Source organism: Lepidochelys kempii, chromosome 1 (genome assembly GCF_965140285.1).
Source record: "Lepidochelys kempii isolate rLepKem1 chromosome 1, rLepKem1.hap1, whole genome shotgun sequence".
NCBI classification, from domain to species: domain Eukaryota; kingdom Metazoa; phylum Chordata; order Testudines; family Cheloniidae; genus Lepidochelys; species Lepidochelys kempii.
In genome coordinates, this window is record NC_136380.1 from 295,992,241 (window position 1) to 296,013,410 (window position 21,170).

Genomic DNA, 21,170 nt, shown 5'->3' on the forward strand with positions numbered 1-21,170 from the left:
CACTTTCCTTCATCTTTCTCTTACTCCTAATGTATTTAAAGAACCTCTTCTGATTGCCTTTTATGTCCCTTACTAGTTCTAACTCATTTTGTGCTTTAGACTTTCTGATTTTGTTAGTACATGTCTGCACTATTCTTTTGTACTCCTCTTTAGCAATGTGTACATCATGAGGGAGAAAAAGGACAAGGCTCATTTTTTTCTTTTCATTTTCAAGTCACCTTCAAAAATTATGTACAATACTTTGCTTAAGTCTTTTCAACATCATTTCTCAGTATTTCTAGATTAGTGTTATGGGAACTGAAATCAACAAACTATTTAACATGTTTCATTTGTAAACTATACTTATATGATTTTCTCTGCTGTTGCTTGCAGGTACCATATAGAGTACTCATCAGTTACTCAGGAAATACCAATTCTGGCAAACCACAGGTAAGCACTACTGGAATTGCCAAAACAATAAAACAAAAATAAATTTGCAAACCATGAAAGACAGGAAGGGGACAGACTACAAAAAAACATTATGAAATGTATGTAGCGCCTATGGTCCATGAGTTAAAAAAATATGTCTGCTGCTGACTGAAGACGAGGCATTGATGTCCAACTATTCATAAATAAGAATAACTTTGAGATTATATAACAATTTTCATCTTAGAATCACAAAGCTATTTTACAAGTACTAAACAATGAATCCTCACAAAACACCTTATGTTGTAGGCAAATTCAAGTGGACACTATATGAATGACATTAAACAACATTAAAAGAAAATTAAGATTGCAAAATCAAACACTCAAAAGTTAGATTGCCCATGCAACCTTAATTTGCCCCCCTTGTGCATATGGATTATGATACAGTCTTTAATTACACAATTACATTTTTCCACAGGACCCCTGCTTCATTCAATATACAGAACAGGCTGTGCTTCCAGAATAAGTCAGGGTTCTGTAATGAAGGACACTTGTCTGTAAACCCCCACCTTGTTTGTTGCTAGACTTCGCACCCTTAATATTCTTTTAACATCTTTTTAACTGTAATTTCCTAAATTTAAAAAAACTGAAAAACAGAAATTTAATCCTGCGGAACCATATTAAATCCCCAAATAGGTCACCAGTAGGGTTGGGATCTTTAGATACGCAATACAGATCTCTACCACTTGAGTTCATGGAGTATCTGGTAGCAGTAGAAGGCTATCTTCTATGTGGACCTAACACTAGATGGAGATAAACCAGAGGTGGGCAAACTACATCCTGCAGGCCTCATTCGGCCTGTGTGACTGCCCTGCCCGGGCCCTAAGCTCCTGGCTCAGGAGGCTAGCCCCCGGCCCCTCCCTTGCTGTTCCCTCCTCCCCCGCAGCCATGCCGCCACACGGCGTAATGCTCTGGGCGGCGGAGCTTCAGAGCCCGGCCTGACCCGGTGCTCTGTGTTGTGCAGCACGGCTGCCTGTCCTGGTGCAGCCGCGCCCCCAGCCACCGGTGCTCCAGGCAGCGCAGTAAGGGGGCAGGGAGCAGGGGCGGAGCTGGATAGAGGGCAGGGGACTTCAAAGAGTGGTCAGGGGCATGGATGGGGGCAGGGTGCTCAGAGGGCGGGGAACGGGGGTTGAATGGGGGTGGGGTCCCAGGAAGGCAGTCAGGAAGGAGGGGGGGGGTTGAATGGGGTGGTGGGAGGCAGTTAGGGGCAGGGGCAGTTAGGGGCGAGGGGTCTGGGGGCGGTCAGGGAGAAGAGGTGGTTGGATGGGGCAGGGGTCCTGGGGGGGCAGTCAGGAAGAGGGGGAGGTTGGATAGGGCAGTGGGGGGCAGTTAGGGGCGGGGGGTCTAGGGGCTGTCAGGGGACTCAGAGCGTGGGGGTGAATGGGGCAGGGGTTTCCGGAGGACCGTCAGGGAACAGGGTGGGTTGCATGGGGCAGGAGTCCCGGGGGGATTGTCAGGGGGTGAGAAGTGGGGGGGTCAGATGGGGGCGGGGGCCAGCCGTGCCTGGCTGCTTGGGGAGGCACAGCCTCCCCTAACTGGCCAGCCATACAATTTCAGAAACCTGATGCGCCCTCAGGCCAAAAAGTTTGCCTGCCCCTGAGATAGACACACATACTTTGGCAGTGGGTTTTCACAGCTATTTGCTAGATCATCAGGAATGTAGAGACTCCAGAATTCTGGGTTCAATTCCAGGTTGTATAGAGGAGTGTTCTCTAATGGTTACAGACCCTTCTGCTCCTAGCACCCTTCCCCCCACCAACAGCTGCTAACCCACTGGCTCCTGATCATCTTCCTTCCCCTCCCCCATCCCTGCCTGGCTCCTGACTCCATTCCTATCCTCCCCACTCTGTGGCTCCTGCCCTCCCACACTCTTCTCCTATCCTCGCTCCTTCCCTTCTTCCCACCCACTCTGTTTCTGCTCTGTCGTCTGCCCCCATCTTCTCCCTCCTGTTCTTAACACACACCTCCCACCGATTCCTATTCTCCCTCTGAATTCCTGTTGCTGTCCCCCTGCCCTGCATCTCTTCCCCTTTCCCCCACACTGCTCCTCATGCCTCTGCATTTCTTTAGGCAACTTCCTCCTTCTCCTCCATGCTGCCTGGCTACCACCAGGGGAGCACTAAGAGCTCTGGAAAGAGTCTCCCCGCTCTCAGTTCCTATGCCTGGTGACACAGCAGCTCCTACAGCCCAGGGACGGATCATGCTCAGTTCCTCTGTAGAGATAGCATATGTGAGAGTCTGGTCAGCACAAAGGAGCAGCGAAGAGATGGAGCTGGAAATGGAGATGGAATCATTGGAAAATGTAGCTGCCAAATTCTAACAGAAATCTACTGAGCATGTGGGAACCGAGATTTTTGAGCAAACTATAATTTGGCCAAATGTTGGCAGTTTCATGGGGACGACAAAAGGCAGAATAATCAATCTCTCCTGCAAAATTTCATAGAGTCATAGAATATCAGGATTAGAAGGGACCTCAGCAGGTCATCTAGTCCAACCCCCTGCTCAAAGCAGGACCAATCCCCAATTTTTGCCCCAGATCCCTAAATGGCCCCCTCAAGGATTGAACTCACAACCCTCGGTTTAGCAGGCCAATGCTCAAACCACTGAGCTATTCCTCCCCCCGCTCAAGTCCCTGCTCCAAAGCATGAAAGCATTAGAGCTCTCAACAAACAGGTTTAACAATTTTTAAACATAATTATATTCCCCCCTTCATTTCATTATAAGAAATGGCTGAAGCGATCTACCAGAAATTTTTTAAAAATCTGTCTGAAACAAATACCTCACATGGAAAATTTCAGCCCAAACTTCTGAAGTTTGGCAAAGTTATAAGCAAATGAAAACATCATCCTATAATGGAAAGTGTTGGGCAACTGTAACTATAGACTTCACTACCTATTCAGTCTGTAATAAAGAACACAACAGTGGCATGCCCAAATTCTCGAGATCATTTCTTGTAGGAGGCACTACTTCCAAAATGCCAGCAGAAGCAGTACGTCTACACTGCAAAGTAAAGGTGTGACTGTAGCATGCGTAGGCATATCCATGTTAGTTTTAATCTAACGGGGTGCAGGCTCCGGGAGGGAGTTTGGGTGTGGGAGGGGACTCTGGGCAGGCATTGGGGTGTGTGGGGGGGTGAGGGCTCCAGCTTGGGGTGTGGGCTCTGGGGTGGGGCCAGGGATGAGGAGTTTGGGGTGCAGGAGGGGCTCAGGACTGGGGTAGGGGATTGGGGTAAGGGCGGGGTGCAGGCTCCAGGAGGGAGTTTGGGTGCGGGAGGGGGCTCAGGGCTGGAGCAGGGGATTGGGATGGGCAGGAGGGAGTTCGGGGTCCTGGCTCCCAGGAAGCAGCCGCCAGGTCCCTGCAGCCCCATGGTGAATAGGCAGCCAGGAGGCTCCGTGCGCTGCCTTTGCACCCACAGACATCATCCCTGCAGCTCCCATTGGTCACGGTTCCCAGCCAATGGGAGCTGCGGAGCTGGCACTCGGGCAGGGACAGTGCACGGAGCTTTCCTGGCCGCCCATGCGCCTGGGAGCCGCAAGAACCTGGCAGCTGCTTCGGGGAGCTGCATGGAGCCAGGGCATGTAGGGAGTCTGCCTTCATCCCGGGCTTCCTCTGAGCTGCCAACCAGACTTTTAACGACCCAGTCGGCAGTGCCAACCAGAGGCACCAGGGTCCCTTTTCAACCAGGAGTCAGGTTGAAAACTGGATGCCTGGCAACCCTAACTGAAACACAGATCAAGATGTGCCCTTGAAAATAAATTAACTTCCACCCAAGCTAAACTACAACAACTGCCCTGACTTGGGTCCTGATTCTGCATGCATTTAAGCAGGTGCTTAAATGAGTAGTTCCACTGAAGTTAGTGGTATTACTCACATGCTTAATGCCTAGTCTACACACAAAAGTTGTACTGCTTTATGTATACAGGTATCAAGATGCTTATATGGGAAGGGGAATAAGATATATCAATATACCAAGGCACCATGTATAACTCAATCAACATTATGGGTTGTACCAGTATAACTACAACAGTTTACAAAAAAAATCACACTTCTAACTAAACCTAGTCATATTGCTATAAAGCTGTGTGTAGACAGGCTTAAGTATTTATAGGCTCGGGGTTTGAGAATGGATCATCCTTTGGTGTGTCTTCTGGGATTTAACAATTGAACTACTTATTTTTACATTTAGATTATGCTATTTGGGGAGTACATACAGTATTGTGTTCGCAGTAAAACTATCTTCCATTTATTTAGTGCCTCTCATCCAAAAAAGGTCTGAAGTGCCTTACAAACTTGTTGTGAATGGGAATTTGTTCCACACAGGAAAGCCCCTGGAACCACACACAGACCTACTGACTCCCTGGGGGTTAGTCCAATAGTATGGAACAAGTTGTGGGATTGGGGCTTAAAACTAATAAATGACATACTAGAATCACTTCAGCACTGAAATATAGCCACTTTCAGGGAGATATATAGCAACTGAAACATTTTAATAAGGCTTTTTTTACTCCCCTGTTGATAATTACAATGGTCTTTTCAGCATTGCCAAGACCTGTTATCTACTTGGGATTTAGTCACTGGTGGCCTGCAGAAGGTGTAGGTGCACTGATGCAAATCCTCAGGTTTAGACAAGCAAAGCCAAGATTTGGCTAGCTTAATTTACCCCTCCTCAAACAAGCTGAGCTACATGGGTTGCTGACCACCAATGGCTGAATCAGGGCTGATCCCACAACAGAGACAAGGCCTAATTGAAGGATTGTTTTAATTAGCTCCTTTTACACAGCACTGTGGCACAGCAGATTCTGCTAGTTTGCCTTTCAGGAGGTCAGACTAGATAATCTAGTGGTCTCTTCTAGCCTTGGAATCTATGACTGTATTCAGGGGGAACACTGAAAGTGACTGTATAGAAAGCATTCTCAAATACACAAAGTGAAACTGAGAAAAACTGTTTTGCTAAATTCTTACAGTTACAATAATCTTAGGTGTTACTTTTAACTATAGCAGTTACAAAATGTTCACTGTTAAACAAGCTGATTGTTTAAGAGAGCAAGTGAAGATACCATAACAGGAATCAACATATGCTATAGATTATGAGCAGGATTTAAATAACAGAGTTATGAATCTTTCTCCCTGTGCCAAAGACTCAAATATGTAGTGATGGAAACAGATATGATTGGCGTCCTGGGATAACAACGCCAGCTGCACTATTCTCAAAGCACACACCTTGAGCTAAACCATTGATGCTGACTTTGAAAGCAGCTGTTTGTTCACTCAGCCACCCAGCTGGAGGTAAGACCTTATGATGGCACCCTCCTGAGGATTATAAATTAAAGCATACAAAGAAGGGAAAATATGTAGCATGGCATATTCCATGCTTTAAAACAAACATTCATATGGGCCCCGATCCAGGATAGCACTTAAGCACATGTGCAACTTTAAGCACGTGTTTAAACCCTATCGACTTTGATGGAGTATTCAAATGCTCAAAGTGCTTAAGTACTTTAATGGATCAGGGCCTTACTGTACAGTTCATGCCACACAAAGATTTCCAGGATTAATATAAAGTAGGGCCATCAGGTGATTAAAAAAAGTAATCGCGATAATCGTGCGATTAAAAAATTAATTGGGATTAATTGTGCTGTTATCCAGAAATATTTAAAATAAATGGTATTCTATTGTTTAACAGTGCAATTAATCGTTAAACAATAGAATACCATTTATTTTAAATATTTTTCGATGTTTACTAAATTTTCAAATATATTAATTTCAATTACAACACAGAATACAAAGTGTACAGTGCTCACTTTATATTTATTTTTGATTACGAATATTTGCACTGTAAAAAAAAAATTGTATTTTTCAATTCACCTCATGCAAGTACTGTGGTCCAACCTCTTTATCATGAAAGTTGAACTTACAAAAGTAGAATTATGAAAAAAAAACTGCATTCAAAAATAAAACAATGTAAAACTTTAGAGCCTACAAGTCCTCTCAGTCCTACTTCTTAGTCAGCCAATCACTTAGACAAACAAGGTTGGTTACTATTGGCAGGAGATAATGCTGCCTGCTTCTTGTTTACAATGTCACCTGAAAGTGAGAACAGGTGTTCACATAGCACTGTTGTGGCCAGCGTTGCAAGACATTTACATGCCAGATAAGCTAAAGATTCGTATGTCCGTTCATGCTTCAACCACCATTCCAGAGGACATGCTTCCATGCTGATGATGGGTTCTGCTTGATAACGATCCAAAGCAGTGCACAGAACTGACACATGTTCATTTTCATTATCTGAGTCAGGCTGATTTTCTTTTTTGGTGGTTTGGGTTCTGTAGTTTCCGCATCAGAGAGCTGCTCTTTTAAGATTTCTGAAAGCGTGCTTCACACCTCGTACCTCTCAGATTTTGGATGGCACTTCAGATTCTTAAACCTTGGGTCGAGTGCTGTAGCTATTTTTAGAAATCTCACATTGGTACCTTCTTTGCATTTGTCAAATCTGCTGTGAAAGTGTTCTTAAAATGAACACATGCTGGGTCATGATCCGAGACTGCTATAACATGAAATATATGCAAAATGTGGGTAAAACAGAGTGGGTAAAATACAATTCTCCCCCTACAGTCACAAATTTAATTGACGAATTATTTTTTTAACGAGCATCATCAGCATGTCCTCTGGAATGGTGGCCGAAGCATGAAGAGGCATACAAATATTTAGCATATGTTGCATGTAAATACCTTGCAACGCCGGCTACAAAAGTGCCATGCGAATGATGCCTGTTCTTACTTTTAGGTGACGTTGTAAATAAGAAGCAGGCAGCAGTATCTCCCGTCAATGTAAACAAACTTGTTTGTCTTAGCGATTGGCAGAATAAGATGTAGGACTGAGTGGACTTGTAGGCTCTAAAGGTTTACACAGTTTTGTTTTTGAGGGCAGTTTTGTAACCAAAAAAAAAAAAAAATCTGTATTTATAAGTTACACTTTCACGATTAAGAGATTGCACTTCAGTACTTGTATGAGGTGAACTGAAAAATACTATTTCTTTTATCATTTTTACAATATATATATTTGTAATAAAAATACTAATATAAAGTGAGCACTGTTGTAACTGAAATCAATATTGAAAATGTTGAAAAACACCCAAAAATATTTATTAAATTTTAATTGGTATTCTATTGTTATAAGTGCGATTAATTGTTTTAATTGTGATTAATTTTTGAGTTAATCACGTGACTTAACTGTGATTAATTGACAGCCCTAATATAAAGCATAGGAGAGAGACAAGGTGGATGAGGTAATATTTTTGATTGGACCAACTTCTGTTGGTGAAGGAGACAAGTTTTTGAGTTTACAGAGCTCTTTTTCTAATATCCTGGGACCAACACAGCTACAACCACACTGCATATAAAGCATTATATTCTTTTAATTCATGTTGCAATCCATGTCTCATATTTCAGTGTAATCAACCTCCCAACCTCAGGCAACTCTGTTAAAATTGTAAATACCATCTTCGAAATAATGCCTCCTACTATCCTTTAAATTTCAGTTTTAGATAAAATGTAAGCACAAACACAAAGGACCCAGCCTCTACAAAATTCAGCAGTCTACCCTACCGAAACACCTCACTTTTAAAATGACTACTCTAGTCAAAGGGTCTATACTGGGTTTTGAGCCACCAGCGCAGCTACACAAGTGCAAACCCTTTAGATGTTGTGTGTCAATAGAACAGTCAGCTGGAGTAAGTCAGCTGGAGCAAGTTGCAGGAGTGCAAATCATGGTTAATACCAGTGCATTAGCACAGTGGCTAAAATGTAGTGTAGACAAAATAAAGGTAGGAAAAAACAAAACAGCTGGTACACAGTGAACTAGTAAAACCGGTAACGATTAAATTTTACAAAATGGAATACATGATCTATTGAGTTATAATAATTGAGGCCCAGTCTTTCATGCAGCTCCGTATGGGGGACCCCTGTTCTCATGCAGAGCTATTTTCAAGATCAGGTCCTTACTCTACACTTCTGCTCCCTAATAATATATAGATACACACATACACACATGCACGTTGTGATTGTCACACGTGTGTGTGTTTGTGTGTACCACTACTTGTGCAGTGAATAGTTATATGAGCAAAATTTTCAAAAACACTGCCGTCATTTACCAGACAAAGTCATAGGACTTAGGAGCCTAAGTTACTTAGCGCTTTTTAAAATTTCACCTTATGTACTCAATGTTCTCAAAATATGATGTTTATCACAGGTAGCTCACATGTGGAAAATAAAAACAGCAGGATTTTGGGGGGTATGAGGGAGGGGTAGGGTAGGGGGACAGGAATTAAAATAAATTTCCTCTTTAATGATAGTAGATTATTGAAGTTCAAATCTAATTGCATCAGTGTGCTTCTGGAGTGAATGACAACCAAATGAAGAGCTTCTGTATTTTAGTAGCTCCAGCTGAGCAGTTCATTTGCTCTGTGGATAGGAATGAATTATGTCTCCTGGGGCTATGCACCTGCTTTCTGGTGCATGGAAACTCAGCCTACTGATCAATGGAAGATTGGAGCCAATGTTTATACTCCTGCTCACAATTTTAGCAGCCTGCTTCCCACTCAAGGATGCTATAAGTGGGCTGCCTTAAGAAAAATGGAAGTGTCTGTTTATGAGGGGTGATGATGGTGAGGGAGGGACTGATTTTTTTAAAAAGCCACATAGGTAATTAAGTGTAATTTTCTCCCATCCAAGCATCTGACATGACATTAGAGCATTCTATAAAGCCAACTGGGACAAACTAACTTGGTTATGTTCAACAAATGTTTTGTGGGAGCTTTGGGAAAAAAAAAAAAAGCCGTAAGTAAATTACTCATTTCTTTTTCCTTCTTCATGCACCAGTCCAGCACAATGCCTCAGGGAAGTAACAACCCATAAACAGAAAACATGTAAATAAAGGGAGAGAAAGCCACCAAAGTAAGATGCCAGCTCCCTCCACCCTTCAGGCTACACCTAGGACCGGCTAAATGCAGATGCAAATAGAGATAAACACCGACATGTGTGTCACATGCGTCTGTTTGAGACAACCCAATAAACACGATATTTCAATACAAAATCAAATCCTATATCTATATAATAAGACTCCAGGATTGTCACCCTATGTGTCACTGTAAAGCCTAGAACAGGGGTCGTCAACCTTCGGCATGCAGCCCATCAGGGTAATCTGCTGGCAGGCCGTGAGACATTTTGTTTACATTGACTGTCCGCAGGCACAGCTCCTCGCAGCTCCCAGTGGCTGTGGTTCACCATTCCCGGCCAATCGGAGCTGCAGGAAGCGGCGGCCAGCACGTCCCTGTGGCCCGAGCTGCTTTCCGCTTCTCCTTCATAGGTAATGCTGCTTCATAGATCATGCCGCTTTTCCACTTCTCTTTCATAGGTCATGTTTTCTGTAATCATTTTTGTTACTCTTCTCTGGACTTTTTCCAATTTGTCCCCATCTTTCCTGAAATGAGGCACCCAGAACTGGACACAGTACTCCAGTTGAGGCCTAATCAGTGCGGAGTAGAACGGAAGAATTACTTCTTGTGTCTTGCTTACAACACTTCTGCTAATACATCCCAGAATAACGTTTGCTTTTTTTGCAACAGTGTTACAATGTTGACTCATACTTAGCTTGTGATCTACTCTGTCCCCTAGATCCCGTTCTGCAGTACTCCTTCCTAGGCAATCATTTCCCATTTAGTATGTGTGCAACTGACTGTTCCTTCTTAAGTGGAATACTTTGCATTTGTCCTTATTGAATTTCATCCTATTTACTTCAGACCATTTCTCCAGTTTATCCACATCATTTTGAATTTGAATCCTGTCCTCCGAAGCACTTGCAACCCCTCCCAACTTGTGGTGTCCACAAACTTTATAAGTGTACTCTCTATACCATTATCTAAATCACTGACGATATTGAACAGAACCAGACCCAGAATTGATCCCTGTGGGACCCCACTAGATATGCCCTTCCAGTTTGACTGTGAACCACTGATAACTACTCTCTGGGAACAGTTTTCCAAACAGTTATGCACCCACATTATATTAGCTCCATCTAGTTTGTATTTCCCTAGTTTGTTTATGAGGTCATGTGCAACAGTATCAAAACCCTTACTAAAGTCAAGATATACCAAGTCTTAACGCTGTCCCGCTATCCACAATGCTTATTACCATGTAAAAGAAAGCTATTTGGTTGGTTTGACACAATTTGTTCTTGACAAATCCATATGGACTGTTACCTATCACCTTATCATCTTCTAGGTGTTTGCAAATTGATTGCTTAATTATTTGGTCCATTATCTTTCTGGGTACAGAAGTTAAGCTGACTGGTCTGTAATTACCCGGGTTGTCCTTATTTTCCTTTTTATGGATGGGCACTATATTTGCCCTTTTCCAATGCTCTGGAATCTCATCTTCCAAGATTTTTCAAAGATAATCACTAATGGCTCAGATATCTTCAGTCACCTTCTTGAGTATGCTAGGATGTATTTCATCAGGCCCTGGTGACTTGAAGATATCTAACTAGTCTAAGTAATTTTTAATGTGTTCTTTCCCTATTTTAACCTCTTTTAGCAAATCATCTTTTGAGTTTCTTTGTTTATCGACCAAACTAACTAATAGAAGCTTCAGTGGAGGTTTTGTGTGTTCCTTTATCTCACTTGACAAAGGCGGTTGGCAGCATGATTCTGTGGAAAGTTGGAGAAATGCAGTAGGGAATAATGGGGGAATGAGAATGGGTAAGGCTGCGATTTAGTCACAGAGGTCACGAAATGCGTGACTTCCAAAGACTTCCGTGACCTCAGCCAGTGCCAGCAGGCAGACCCCCCCGCAGCTCCTGGCCGCCCCGAAGGGAGGCGGGGGGGACCCCACAGCTCCCAGCCACCCCATGGGCAGCAGTGGGGACCCCGCAGCTCTCCGCCTCCATGTTACCCAGGGGGACCCCCAGAGTTCCTGGCCACCCCGCAGCTCCCAGCCACCTCCACGGGTGGCAGGGTGGGCCCCCAGAGCTCTCCATCTCCGTCGCTCCCCTGCCGCCCCAGGAGGCTGTGCTCCCTGCAACTCAGAGCCGCCAGCAGAGAGGGCCCCTGGAGCTGCCCAGGCTCTCCATTTTGTCATGGATATTTTTAGTAAAAGTCAGGGACAGGTCACGGGGTTCTGTGAATTTTTCATTATTGCCCATGACTTTTACTAAAAATATCCATGACGAAATATTAGCCTTAAGAATGAGGCAGAAGAATAAAAACTACCTCAAAAAAGGATGGGGTGTTTTTTTGTTGTTTTTTTTTTAAAGTGTATAGCAGTAGTATGGCAGAACCACAAGTAATATATTTCAAATGGGAAAAAAATCATACATATTTTTCTCTCACTCTCTTCCTCAACAATCTGAAAGAATGACTGTCTGTTAACAGTTCTGAGAAACATTTTCTAATTCGGATCAGCTACGTTGTCTAGGGCATAAATATCCACAGTCAATTATTTTAGTTAAAAACAATCAGGTCAATCCTTGATAAGACAGTTCAACATTTTCTATATTCATCGGATCTTTAATGCGGGTACTCAAAAAACCAAACGAAACAAACAAAAAAACAAAAAAAAAAATCCAAAACCCCCAAACTGCACAAACACCAAAAACCACCCACACTCTGTACTCTAAGCAATGCATAGCTAATGTATCCATTTTGGGGAAAAGATATTACTTACCAAAATCTGGTGAACCCTTATGCTACACATTGGCAATTTTCTTTTGTCATCAAACAACTTTTATTCAAATCAAAGATCATGTGTCAATCAGAATAATATACATATTTGATTTTCATTTAGATTTGCAAAATTTTCACAAAGTATTCTCACAGTTAAAAGAAAATTATTCATCATTACCTAAAGAGATTTCTTGTCTAAAGAGTTAAGGCATCAGACAGATTTCAGTAAAAGTCTAACTTAATGACAGTGCAGGAGTACCACCCTGATTAAGCAGGTATCCGCTTAAGTGGATTCTAGTTATAGCTCTGTGTCCATAAGTCTACATCTACTAAATACTAAAAATGAACAATTATCAAGTAAAAAAAGTTTATTAACTCAATGCCTAAGAACACTAACCCAAACAAAGTTTTCTCTGATTTTTCCCTCTCTTTCCACAATCTGTCTTCCTCTTACCACCCTCAAATTAGTGAATATCTCTTTTGCTCTAATTCAGAATATGAAACAGTTTCTTAAAATGAATTATCCATAAATTAAGGGACTTTCTGACCATATGCTGTGCTAAAATAACTAGAGAATGTAAGAATTTTGAATATAATCAGGAATTTTCCTGGAAAATGGTACTGAGATGTGCAAACTGGAATACTCCTATTTACAATAGTACAGTAGGTGCTAAATGTCATATTAAGAATGGACACATACTATAGCCTACACTGGTGGTGAGGTACGAGGAAGCTTGCACTTATAAAGGTAAATAAAGTTTAATCTCAAAAAGAAATTAAGACCACTATCCTCCAACCTGATCCATGCAACAGATTATTATGCCTGTGTAGAGTCCATCAGATAGGACTGCAGAATCAGAACCTATGGTGGAAAGAAACAGCATCCTTTTTGACCAATGGACAAACTCGATTTTCTACTGACTGGAATAAATTTAAACTGAAACATTTATTATCCTTTACGGATCTCCAAACCCAAAAACTTTAACTTTTTTCAGTAAGCTCGAGGACAGTGGTAGAAGTATAAGCAACTGAGACATTTTATAATATATATACAGAAATAATTTGAAAGTCACTCCTCAGAAATATACTTATGTGAGCTACTAACAAAATGTGTAAGAACAAAATATAAAACACTACACAAAAGTAGAGACTGCCACCTAATAGAACACCTATTCTAAGTGAGGAGGCAAGATATGGACAACTCTGAGAGCAAGAAATGATAAAACAAATATTTTAAGATTCTAAAATACAAAGGACTATTTTTAACCTTCAAAATAACAAAGCAATTAAATAACAGAAAAGTAAACACAAGGGGTTTTCCCTTGATGCATAATCAAGTTGCAATTTGTTAGACTTTAATCCTTTTAAATAAATTTAAACTATACTACTATAACTGGCATCAAAAACAGAATGAGAAGTATCAGAACAGCTTAAGTAGGAGCACACTAACTGATTTTATGAAGATTTGAAATCCCACATGGGGGATAATATTGGAATAGCAAATTTACATTTTGACATATCTGTTTCTTTTACAAACCATATTTGGTAAAATAAACACAAAAAGTTTGCTTAACCTACCTGTGTGACCATGCTTTGTATATATGTTGTTGGATGCTGCTGCTTTTGCTGAACAGCGCTTTCTATTGCTACTTTAGCTACAGTGCTTGGATCCGCTCCAGCTGGCACAGCAACCATAGTTGCACTGCAACCTGCATTGTTGGGGTCACTGATTGTAACAATTCTAACTCCTACTTTATTTGGAATTCCTGGAACAGTTTCCCTATCATTATCCTCCGCTGGCCTCTTTACAGTTTTGCATTCTGCTGTGCCATTAGTAGACCGAACTTCAGATGACAGGGTAGACTGGGACACTCTAGGTCCTGAGTGTGGAACTGCTATGATTTGATGCCCCTGTATAACAGAGGCTGTAGATTGTGGTGAGACAACTACACTTGGGCGTTGCTGAGGCACATCTGAATTCAAACTTGAAGCTAAAGGTCCATTAGGTAAATCAGTGTTGGTACCACTAAGTTGCTGGGTTAACAGTTTTGCAGCTTCCTGTGTACCGCTTACAACAGGTGAACTACTGAAAGTTAATACAGGTCCATTAGAAATCCTTTCCCCTTGATCACCTTTAGCAGTCTCTTGCTGCATGACATCTGAATTCCCTTGTTCCACTGGAGAGATCTCACCATTTCCTACATGATTGGAAGTTTTGTGATTTGGAATGTTTTTGCTCAAATGAGAACCATCTCCTTTATCAAAATCACAGATTCCATTAACTAGGGGCTTCTTCAAATCACTTTTAATTTCCTGTGTGTCCATTTGTTCAAAGTTCTGCTTTCCAGGAGCTCCATTCTCACCCAATTCTAATGATGGCCCGTTACTGACTTGTGAGCACTGATTGGCCTCATTTTGAGTTTTCCCTGAGTTAGAAGGAGGTAGACTGGAGTCATTATACTTTCTCCCATTTAAAAGACTTCCCACCTGCATATCATTTTCCTTTGCATCCCCATTACTGGTGTTCACAGCTCCTCTTCGGCAAGAGGGATTTTCCATAACTTCAATTTTACGTTCATGAACGTGTAAACCTGTTGCTTCCTTTGCTTCTTCCTCCTTTTGGCAAATTATTTTATCACCTTTGAATGGAGGAGCAGCAGCACATGGTGATTGTCCAGCTGGAGGTGCTGGAGTAGTTGGAAGTGTTTGCACCTGAAGCCCAACTCCTGTCTGTGTTCCACTCATTGAGATTCCTGCTGGAGCAATGAGCTGAGTTGTATTTCCCTGACTCACAGTTGCAGTAGCAAAACTAGTATTTGGCACAACTGTTATGGTAACCTGGTTGCCAGAAGTCCCTTGGAAAATGGTTGCTGGGCTATTTGAGATCAACTGGCCTGGCAATATTTGTAGATTAGAAATGGGTACTGTTTGTACTGCCCCTTGGGGCTGGATTGCACTCTGGACCAGCTGAACATTTTGCTGTCCAACTAATAGCTGCTGAGCTGGAGACTGTCCTTGAACTCCAAAACTTGGTGCTTGGTTATTAGCCACCTGATAAACCACCTGAGGGCTAGGGGCTCTTGCATTGTTAGGTGGAGGAATCTGTGGAGCTGGGAGTATAAGCTTACCACCAGGAGTTGAAGGGCCTCGTTTTGGAAGAAGCAGCTGTTTTATCAGACTAGATTCTCCAGACGAAGGCTGACCAACTCCTGCATTAGCTTGCTGTGGCTGAACTTGCATTTGTACCGGTTGTTGTTGCTGGACTTGTACTTGTACCTGTTGTTGTGATGGCGCAGGTGAATGTTGCTGCTGTTGCTGCCTCTTCACGGAAAGCATCTGGCTGACAGTAGGAGGGGGTCCTTGTGACTGAGTAGTAGATGGAGATGACATTACTGTAGGAACCTGGTTATTTGTAACTGGTCCAGGAGACGGTGAGGAAGATGGAGTTATGTTTGGTTGTCCAGTCAACTGGACAGTTTGCCCAGCTGGAAGAGAAGCTGGATTAGTTAGCACAATTTGGTGAATGGCTGGTGCATAAGTTTGACCTTGCTGAGCTGGCTGGCTTACAATCACTACACTTTGTTGGGATGGTGGCGGCTGCTGCTGCATGGGTTGCTGTACCACTGTAGGTGGGACTTGCTGAGAAGGTAGAGGCTTTGGAGCAATATTCTGAAACCCTACCCTAGAAGTTTGTGGATTTTGGACACCAGCAATAGTAACCACCTGCCCAGCTGCAACTTGAAAATTCTGTACTGTAGTGGCAGAAACAATATTGGATGCAGAGGTTGTGACATATTGTTGGGGTGCTATGATGACTGTGTCTTGTTGCTGGTTACCAGCAGAGGGCTGCTGAGATGAAGTCTGCAAAGGTTGTGACGATGTAGTGATTAACTGTTGACCCTGTGAAACTGCTGAAGTGCATGCTGGTAGGTTCTGTACTCTGCCAAATATATGACCCTGAGGTACAGCTTGTTGAATTACCGTAACAGGAGTGCCTGAAGGTATCTGTCCTGGTACCACTGCATGTAGTGGAGACTGTTGTTGAATTACAGGTTGGTGGTGAAGCAAAGTCTGAGAACTGACAACAGCAACAGATGGTTGTGGTCCTGCACTGCTGTGATTTTGATTAGAAGCTTGTGCTGCTCCACCTACAGCAATAGTAACAGGAACTGCAGATTGGGAAACCGAGCTCTGTATTACTGTGGCCTTGACTACCTCACAGGAAATTGGAGTTTTATTCTGAATGACAGTCACGGTAGCGTTTTGTTGTTGCTGTGTGTGAACTGAAGGATTTTGTGGAATTCTAGAAACAGTCTGCGCCACAGTGTGAACACCTTGAATTGGAAAAGACATCTGTGTTGCTGTCAGATTTGAAGACTGGTTGTTAACTGGGGTCCTCTGAAAATGGTTTCCTACACTTTGTGGTCCATGTGGGATTCCTGTTGACCCAAATGAAATAAAAAAAATCAGAAATCTTAATGCAAAAATCCAAACCAAACCAAAACAGTCCCACCCCCACACCTCAAAGCAAAACACACAAATATAAAGAATCAAAAATCCCAAATTTGAAATTATCATTACAGCCAAGTGAAGTAGTTTCTAAACTCAGCTATAGCATGTCCGGATTAGTGGTGGATATAAGAGTGGCTTGTCTGGTGACTTGCAAATTTAGGGATTAGGTGTCAAATGCTAGGCAGTATCTACCCAGATACTACTTAGTAACACTATCATCCAACACTATAAAGCATTAAACAAAAAAATTAAACAACTAGTTTCTAAAAACTTCTTTTCACTGAAGTTTACTTTGTTTTACCTAGTTTCAGAAGCAACAAAAATGGCTGCCACATAAAATATAATGTAAAAGATAAAGAACCTGCTGGTGAAGGAGACGGAGATACATCAGGAATAGAATCAACCCGGACGACAGGGGTAGCAGAAGTTGGTTGTTGCTGATAGTACATCTGAATGGGAAGTGGTATAGCTCTCCTTTTAACTCCTACTACGTGTATATGTGCCTGCCCGTTGTTATTTGGATCCTCTACTCTCTTCACTGTGTGATTTGGAAAGACAGTTCTGCCAAACACAAACATACAGCTATATACATAACAAAAATTCAGTCCTTTCACAGTGTTATTTTTTTCCTCTTTCTTTTCATTTTTAGCACATTGACTCTGTTCTGTACGTAGAGAGGACAAAGACAAACATATATACAAAAACTAAGAAGTCAAATACTTCATTGAGTACCTAACTGCAAAATCTAGATCCAGGATACTAATGTTAGTCAGTTAGGGTTCAACCTCTGCCAAAAAGAGAAGGAATGGGCATGGGAAATCTCCATTCTATTTTTCAAACAGAAGAGTATTTTTCAATGGCTAATATTTGGTGACAGCATCTGTTTCTGTTTCTGCAGAGTTGCAGCCTGTCATGTGTCTTCTCACCAGAGTGAGATGCTCAGATGCTTTTTTTAGAAGACTACCTCCTTGGAGACTGAAAGGTTCACCAGAATTAGCATTTACAATGGACAAGAGAAATGAAAACTGTAACCCCCAAAAGCTAAAAGTGGAAGAAATATATGGCCAAACACATACAGCAAGCTCTAACAAAGTCTTTACAAAGAACAAAATAATTGCTATTGATTTGAACTATCAAACTTTTTTTTTTTTTTTTTTACTTAAAATTCCAAATGCTAACAGATCAGAGCAGTCTTTAAAACTCATTTGAGAGTAGGTATTTCCCTAAAGAAGTTTGAAGTTGCAGATTAGCATTAGGCATCCACAATCTCCTGTTTATTCTTCTTTAGACTTTTCACCTTACCGAAGACATTTATAAAATCCAGTTGATGTTAGGATTCCACCTCGAGCTAATTTACTGCAGGTTGAGAGGTATTCAGAGTACATTTCCGCTCGAGAGACTGAGCAATCTGAATTCACCTCAAAATGTGCATTCAACCTGAAAATGAAGAAAGAAAAATAAATGATGAAACACACTGCAACATGGACAATACTTTTTAAAGGGTTGAAACGCTACTCTCTGGCTGAGTAAAGGATTTTGGACAATCAGTAACAACACTGCTAATTAAAATATTGAAAACAGCATTTTAATGCACTCTCCTATCAAACACCTCCTCAATACAACGTAATTTTATCTTTCACGATGTAAACCTCAATGCCCAAAGTTAATACAAGGAAAAGCACAAAGATACATGGCAAAAATCGATCACATAACATCCTGTTGAGATTATTATTTACATATATAATATGCAAGACTTAGTAACATATTCACAAACCAAAAACTTATCTGAGAAAATTTCAGATTGAAAATGTGTTTCAATGAAGTCCCCAGAACAACTTTATATATTCTCTACAAAATTCTACAACTTTAAAAAAAAGAAAAAGAAAAAAAACAACTACATATAACCCACAAATGTTAGAATATCTGGAAATTAACAGCTCAGTTCCTCACTGCCATATAAGCCTTAATCATCTGCTCACCCCACCCAACTGTGTCTATCAGTTAAATAAATTATAAATTTAAAGGCTTCAAACTATATCTTTTAAACTTTAGATCAAAAGTCAGATATACTTTAGCATTGCATACTCATTCTCTATCAAAGGTTTCCATCAAAAATTTGCTGACCTTACAAGTCAAAGTAAGTTTTTCAGACTGATCTGCTAATCTAGATGTAGTGCAATACACAGGAAAATCAGAGATATAGTAACAACCTTACCCTGAACTACCAGGATCATAGGGGAATAGGAGTGCTACAGAGGCAGAACATTCATCCCTGGAGGCAAGCAGGGTGAAGGCCTCATGTTGTCCTCGAACAACCGGCTCTGGCCAATGCTCCAGGCAATATCAATAAATTCCCAGGGAGCGAAGCAATGTGTGGTTCCTGAAGGACCTCCACAAAAGCACAGCCAACCAAAAAAAAAAAAAAAGGATATTTTCCTTAACTGGTAATTTTTATTTCTTTGAGATCCTCTATGCCAGCTCAGAAAGTTGGGAAATAGTTCCTTTCTGACAGCAAATGGAGACAGCAACAACTCTCTACAGAACACCAAAATATCTGCACTGCCATGCAGGCTCAAAGAGTATCAATATATTTTTTAAACTGTCAGCAGTACAATCTATATCACCTATAGGATTTGAAAAAACACACCGTATTCTCTATTGTTTAGCATCATCTAAAAGTACTATAACCAGAATGTAATTAGAAATTCTAAAGAGAAAGAAAGCAGATGAGAGAATTTAGTGTTGTCTTCTTTCATAGCCAATACAACCAGGCTATGTCCCTCTAATTTTTCCTACCCATGTGCAGAATGAATTTTGTCATGTGCACCAATACGGAGGTGATGTGTGACATATCACCTTCATATTGGTGCACATAACAAAATTCATGTGATGGGGGTGAGGGCTCCGGCTGGAAGTGCAGGCTCTGGGGTGGGGCCAGAGATCAGGGGCTCAGGGCTGGGGCAGAGTGTTGGGGTGTAGGGGTATGAGGGTTCCGGCTGGGGGGTGCAGGCTCTGGGGTGGGGCTGGGGCAGAGGGTTGGGGTGTGAGGGCTCCGGCGGGGGGCTCCATCTGGGGGTGTGGTCTCTGGAGTGGGGCCCGGGATGAGGGGTTTGCGGTGCAGGAGGGTGCTCAGGATCTATGGTGGGGAGAGAAGACTCCCCCCAGCTCTCTCCCCCGGCAGCAGCAGCACCTGGGCTGTGGGGGAGAGGCGCCTCTCCCCGCCTCGGCAGCTTTGGGGTTGGGGTTGCAGGATAGGTGCTCCTCACAGAGCAGGTCTGGGCCAGGGCTGTGCTGCCTTGACTGCACCTGGGGCTGCGCCGCCCCAGCAGGTCTGGGCACCCTGTCTGTGGCTGGGTCCGGGCTACTCCGGCCACACCGCAGCAGAGTTGGGGCTGTGGAAGGGGCGCCCTGCGCCCCGGTCGCAGCAGATTGGGGGCCAGACTAGGTGGGGTGCCGGGGGAGCGGCGCCCCTCCCGTGGCAGGTCCCCAGGCGGGTTCCTTGAGTGCCTGCGCGGTGCTAAATAGGCTGCTGCGTGGCTGTGCAGCCTCACACCTTACAGGGAACTTAGAATACAACACCAGTAAACATTATGCCTTTTTTTTTTCTTGCCAAACTTTTAATATAGTTACAAAAATTGAATCCACATTCTGTGTAATAATGCATAGATATTATGAAAAAAAAAATCAATATTCCTGCTTTCTCTAACCAGATTGTCATTAAAAACAGCGTCAGTCTCCCATGACACACACCAGTATCACTGTGACCACTGAATGTCAGAGAAGATGTTCTGTATCTCATAATCTTGATTTGGGAGTTGGTGATTAGACCATGATGTGCACTTACCTTGCAGGGGATCCTCATTCCGGCCCAGTTGGCTTATAATATTAGGGATATTAGTTTTAATACATTGCCCCTCTTTAGCATGTCCTTCTGCTGCTTCCAAGTGATAGCAATATTTCTAAATTCTTTCATTATGACTTACTACCTTTCAACTTCTCTCAGTAAGAGACAGTGACAAAAACTTACTAAGAGATTTTACAGGGGTAAAAACCCCTCCATGTTAGTCTCTTTCAATTGTGTTTGCATTAAAGCTATTTCCCATTCTTCAACTCCACGAAAAACATTGGAAAAAATATCATGGTTAGTATTATATTTTAGGCTTGTGTACAGGGCCACCTGTTTTATATCTTGTTGGTTCACTTCCATTTAGAATTCAGAAAAAGAAAAATAACTATAGAGTACCCAGCACTTTGTTACCTAGCACAGAATCAGACAAAAAATAACCACTACAGATCATTCTGACATTGTGTTGTATCATTTGTTTAATTACATTTTGTCATCTGATGGTGTTACACAACTGCAGCATAGCACAGTGATTCTGTTGCCTTTTTCTACTTCTTCCACCAAAATATTGTTTTTCCTGTTCCCCAAATCCTGGCTACTACTGAATAAGAGGTGGCATCTGTGGAATCTTTC

At 42.2% G+C, this 21,170-nt stretch overlaps 1 protein-coding gene across 1 annotated transcript in view; it reads right to left on the reverse strand.

Annotated features, from left to right (window-relative positions):
- ARID2 (AT-rich interaction domain 2) overlaps positions 1-21,170 on the reverse strand; it is a 166,747-nt gene that overhangs the window by 42,753 nt on the left and 102,824 nt on the right. The window contains exons 13-15 of the mRNA XM_073327994.2: positions 17,996-18,130; positions 17,055-17,254; positions 13,760-16,620 (exon numbers count right to left, since the gene is read on the reverse strand). Of these exons, the coding sequence (XP_073184095.2) occupies positions 13,760-16,620; positions 17,055-17,254; positions 17,996-18,130 (3,196 nt within the window). The remainder of the gene's footprint in view (positions 1-13,759; positions 16,621-17,054; positions 17,255-17,995; positions 18,131-21,170) is intronic.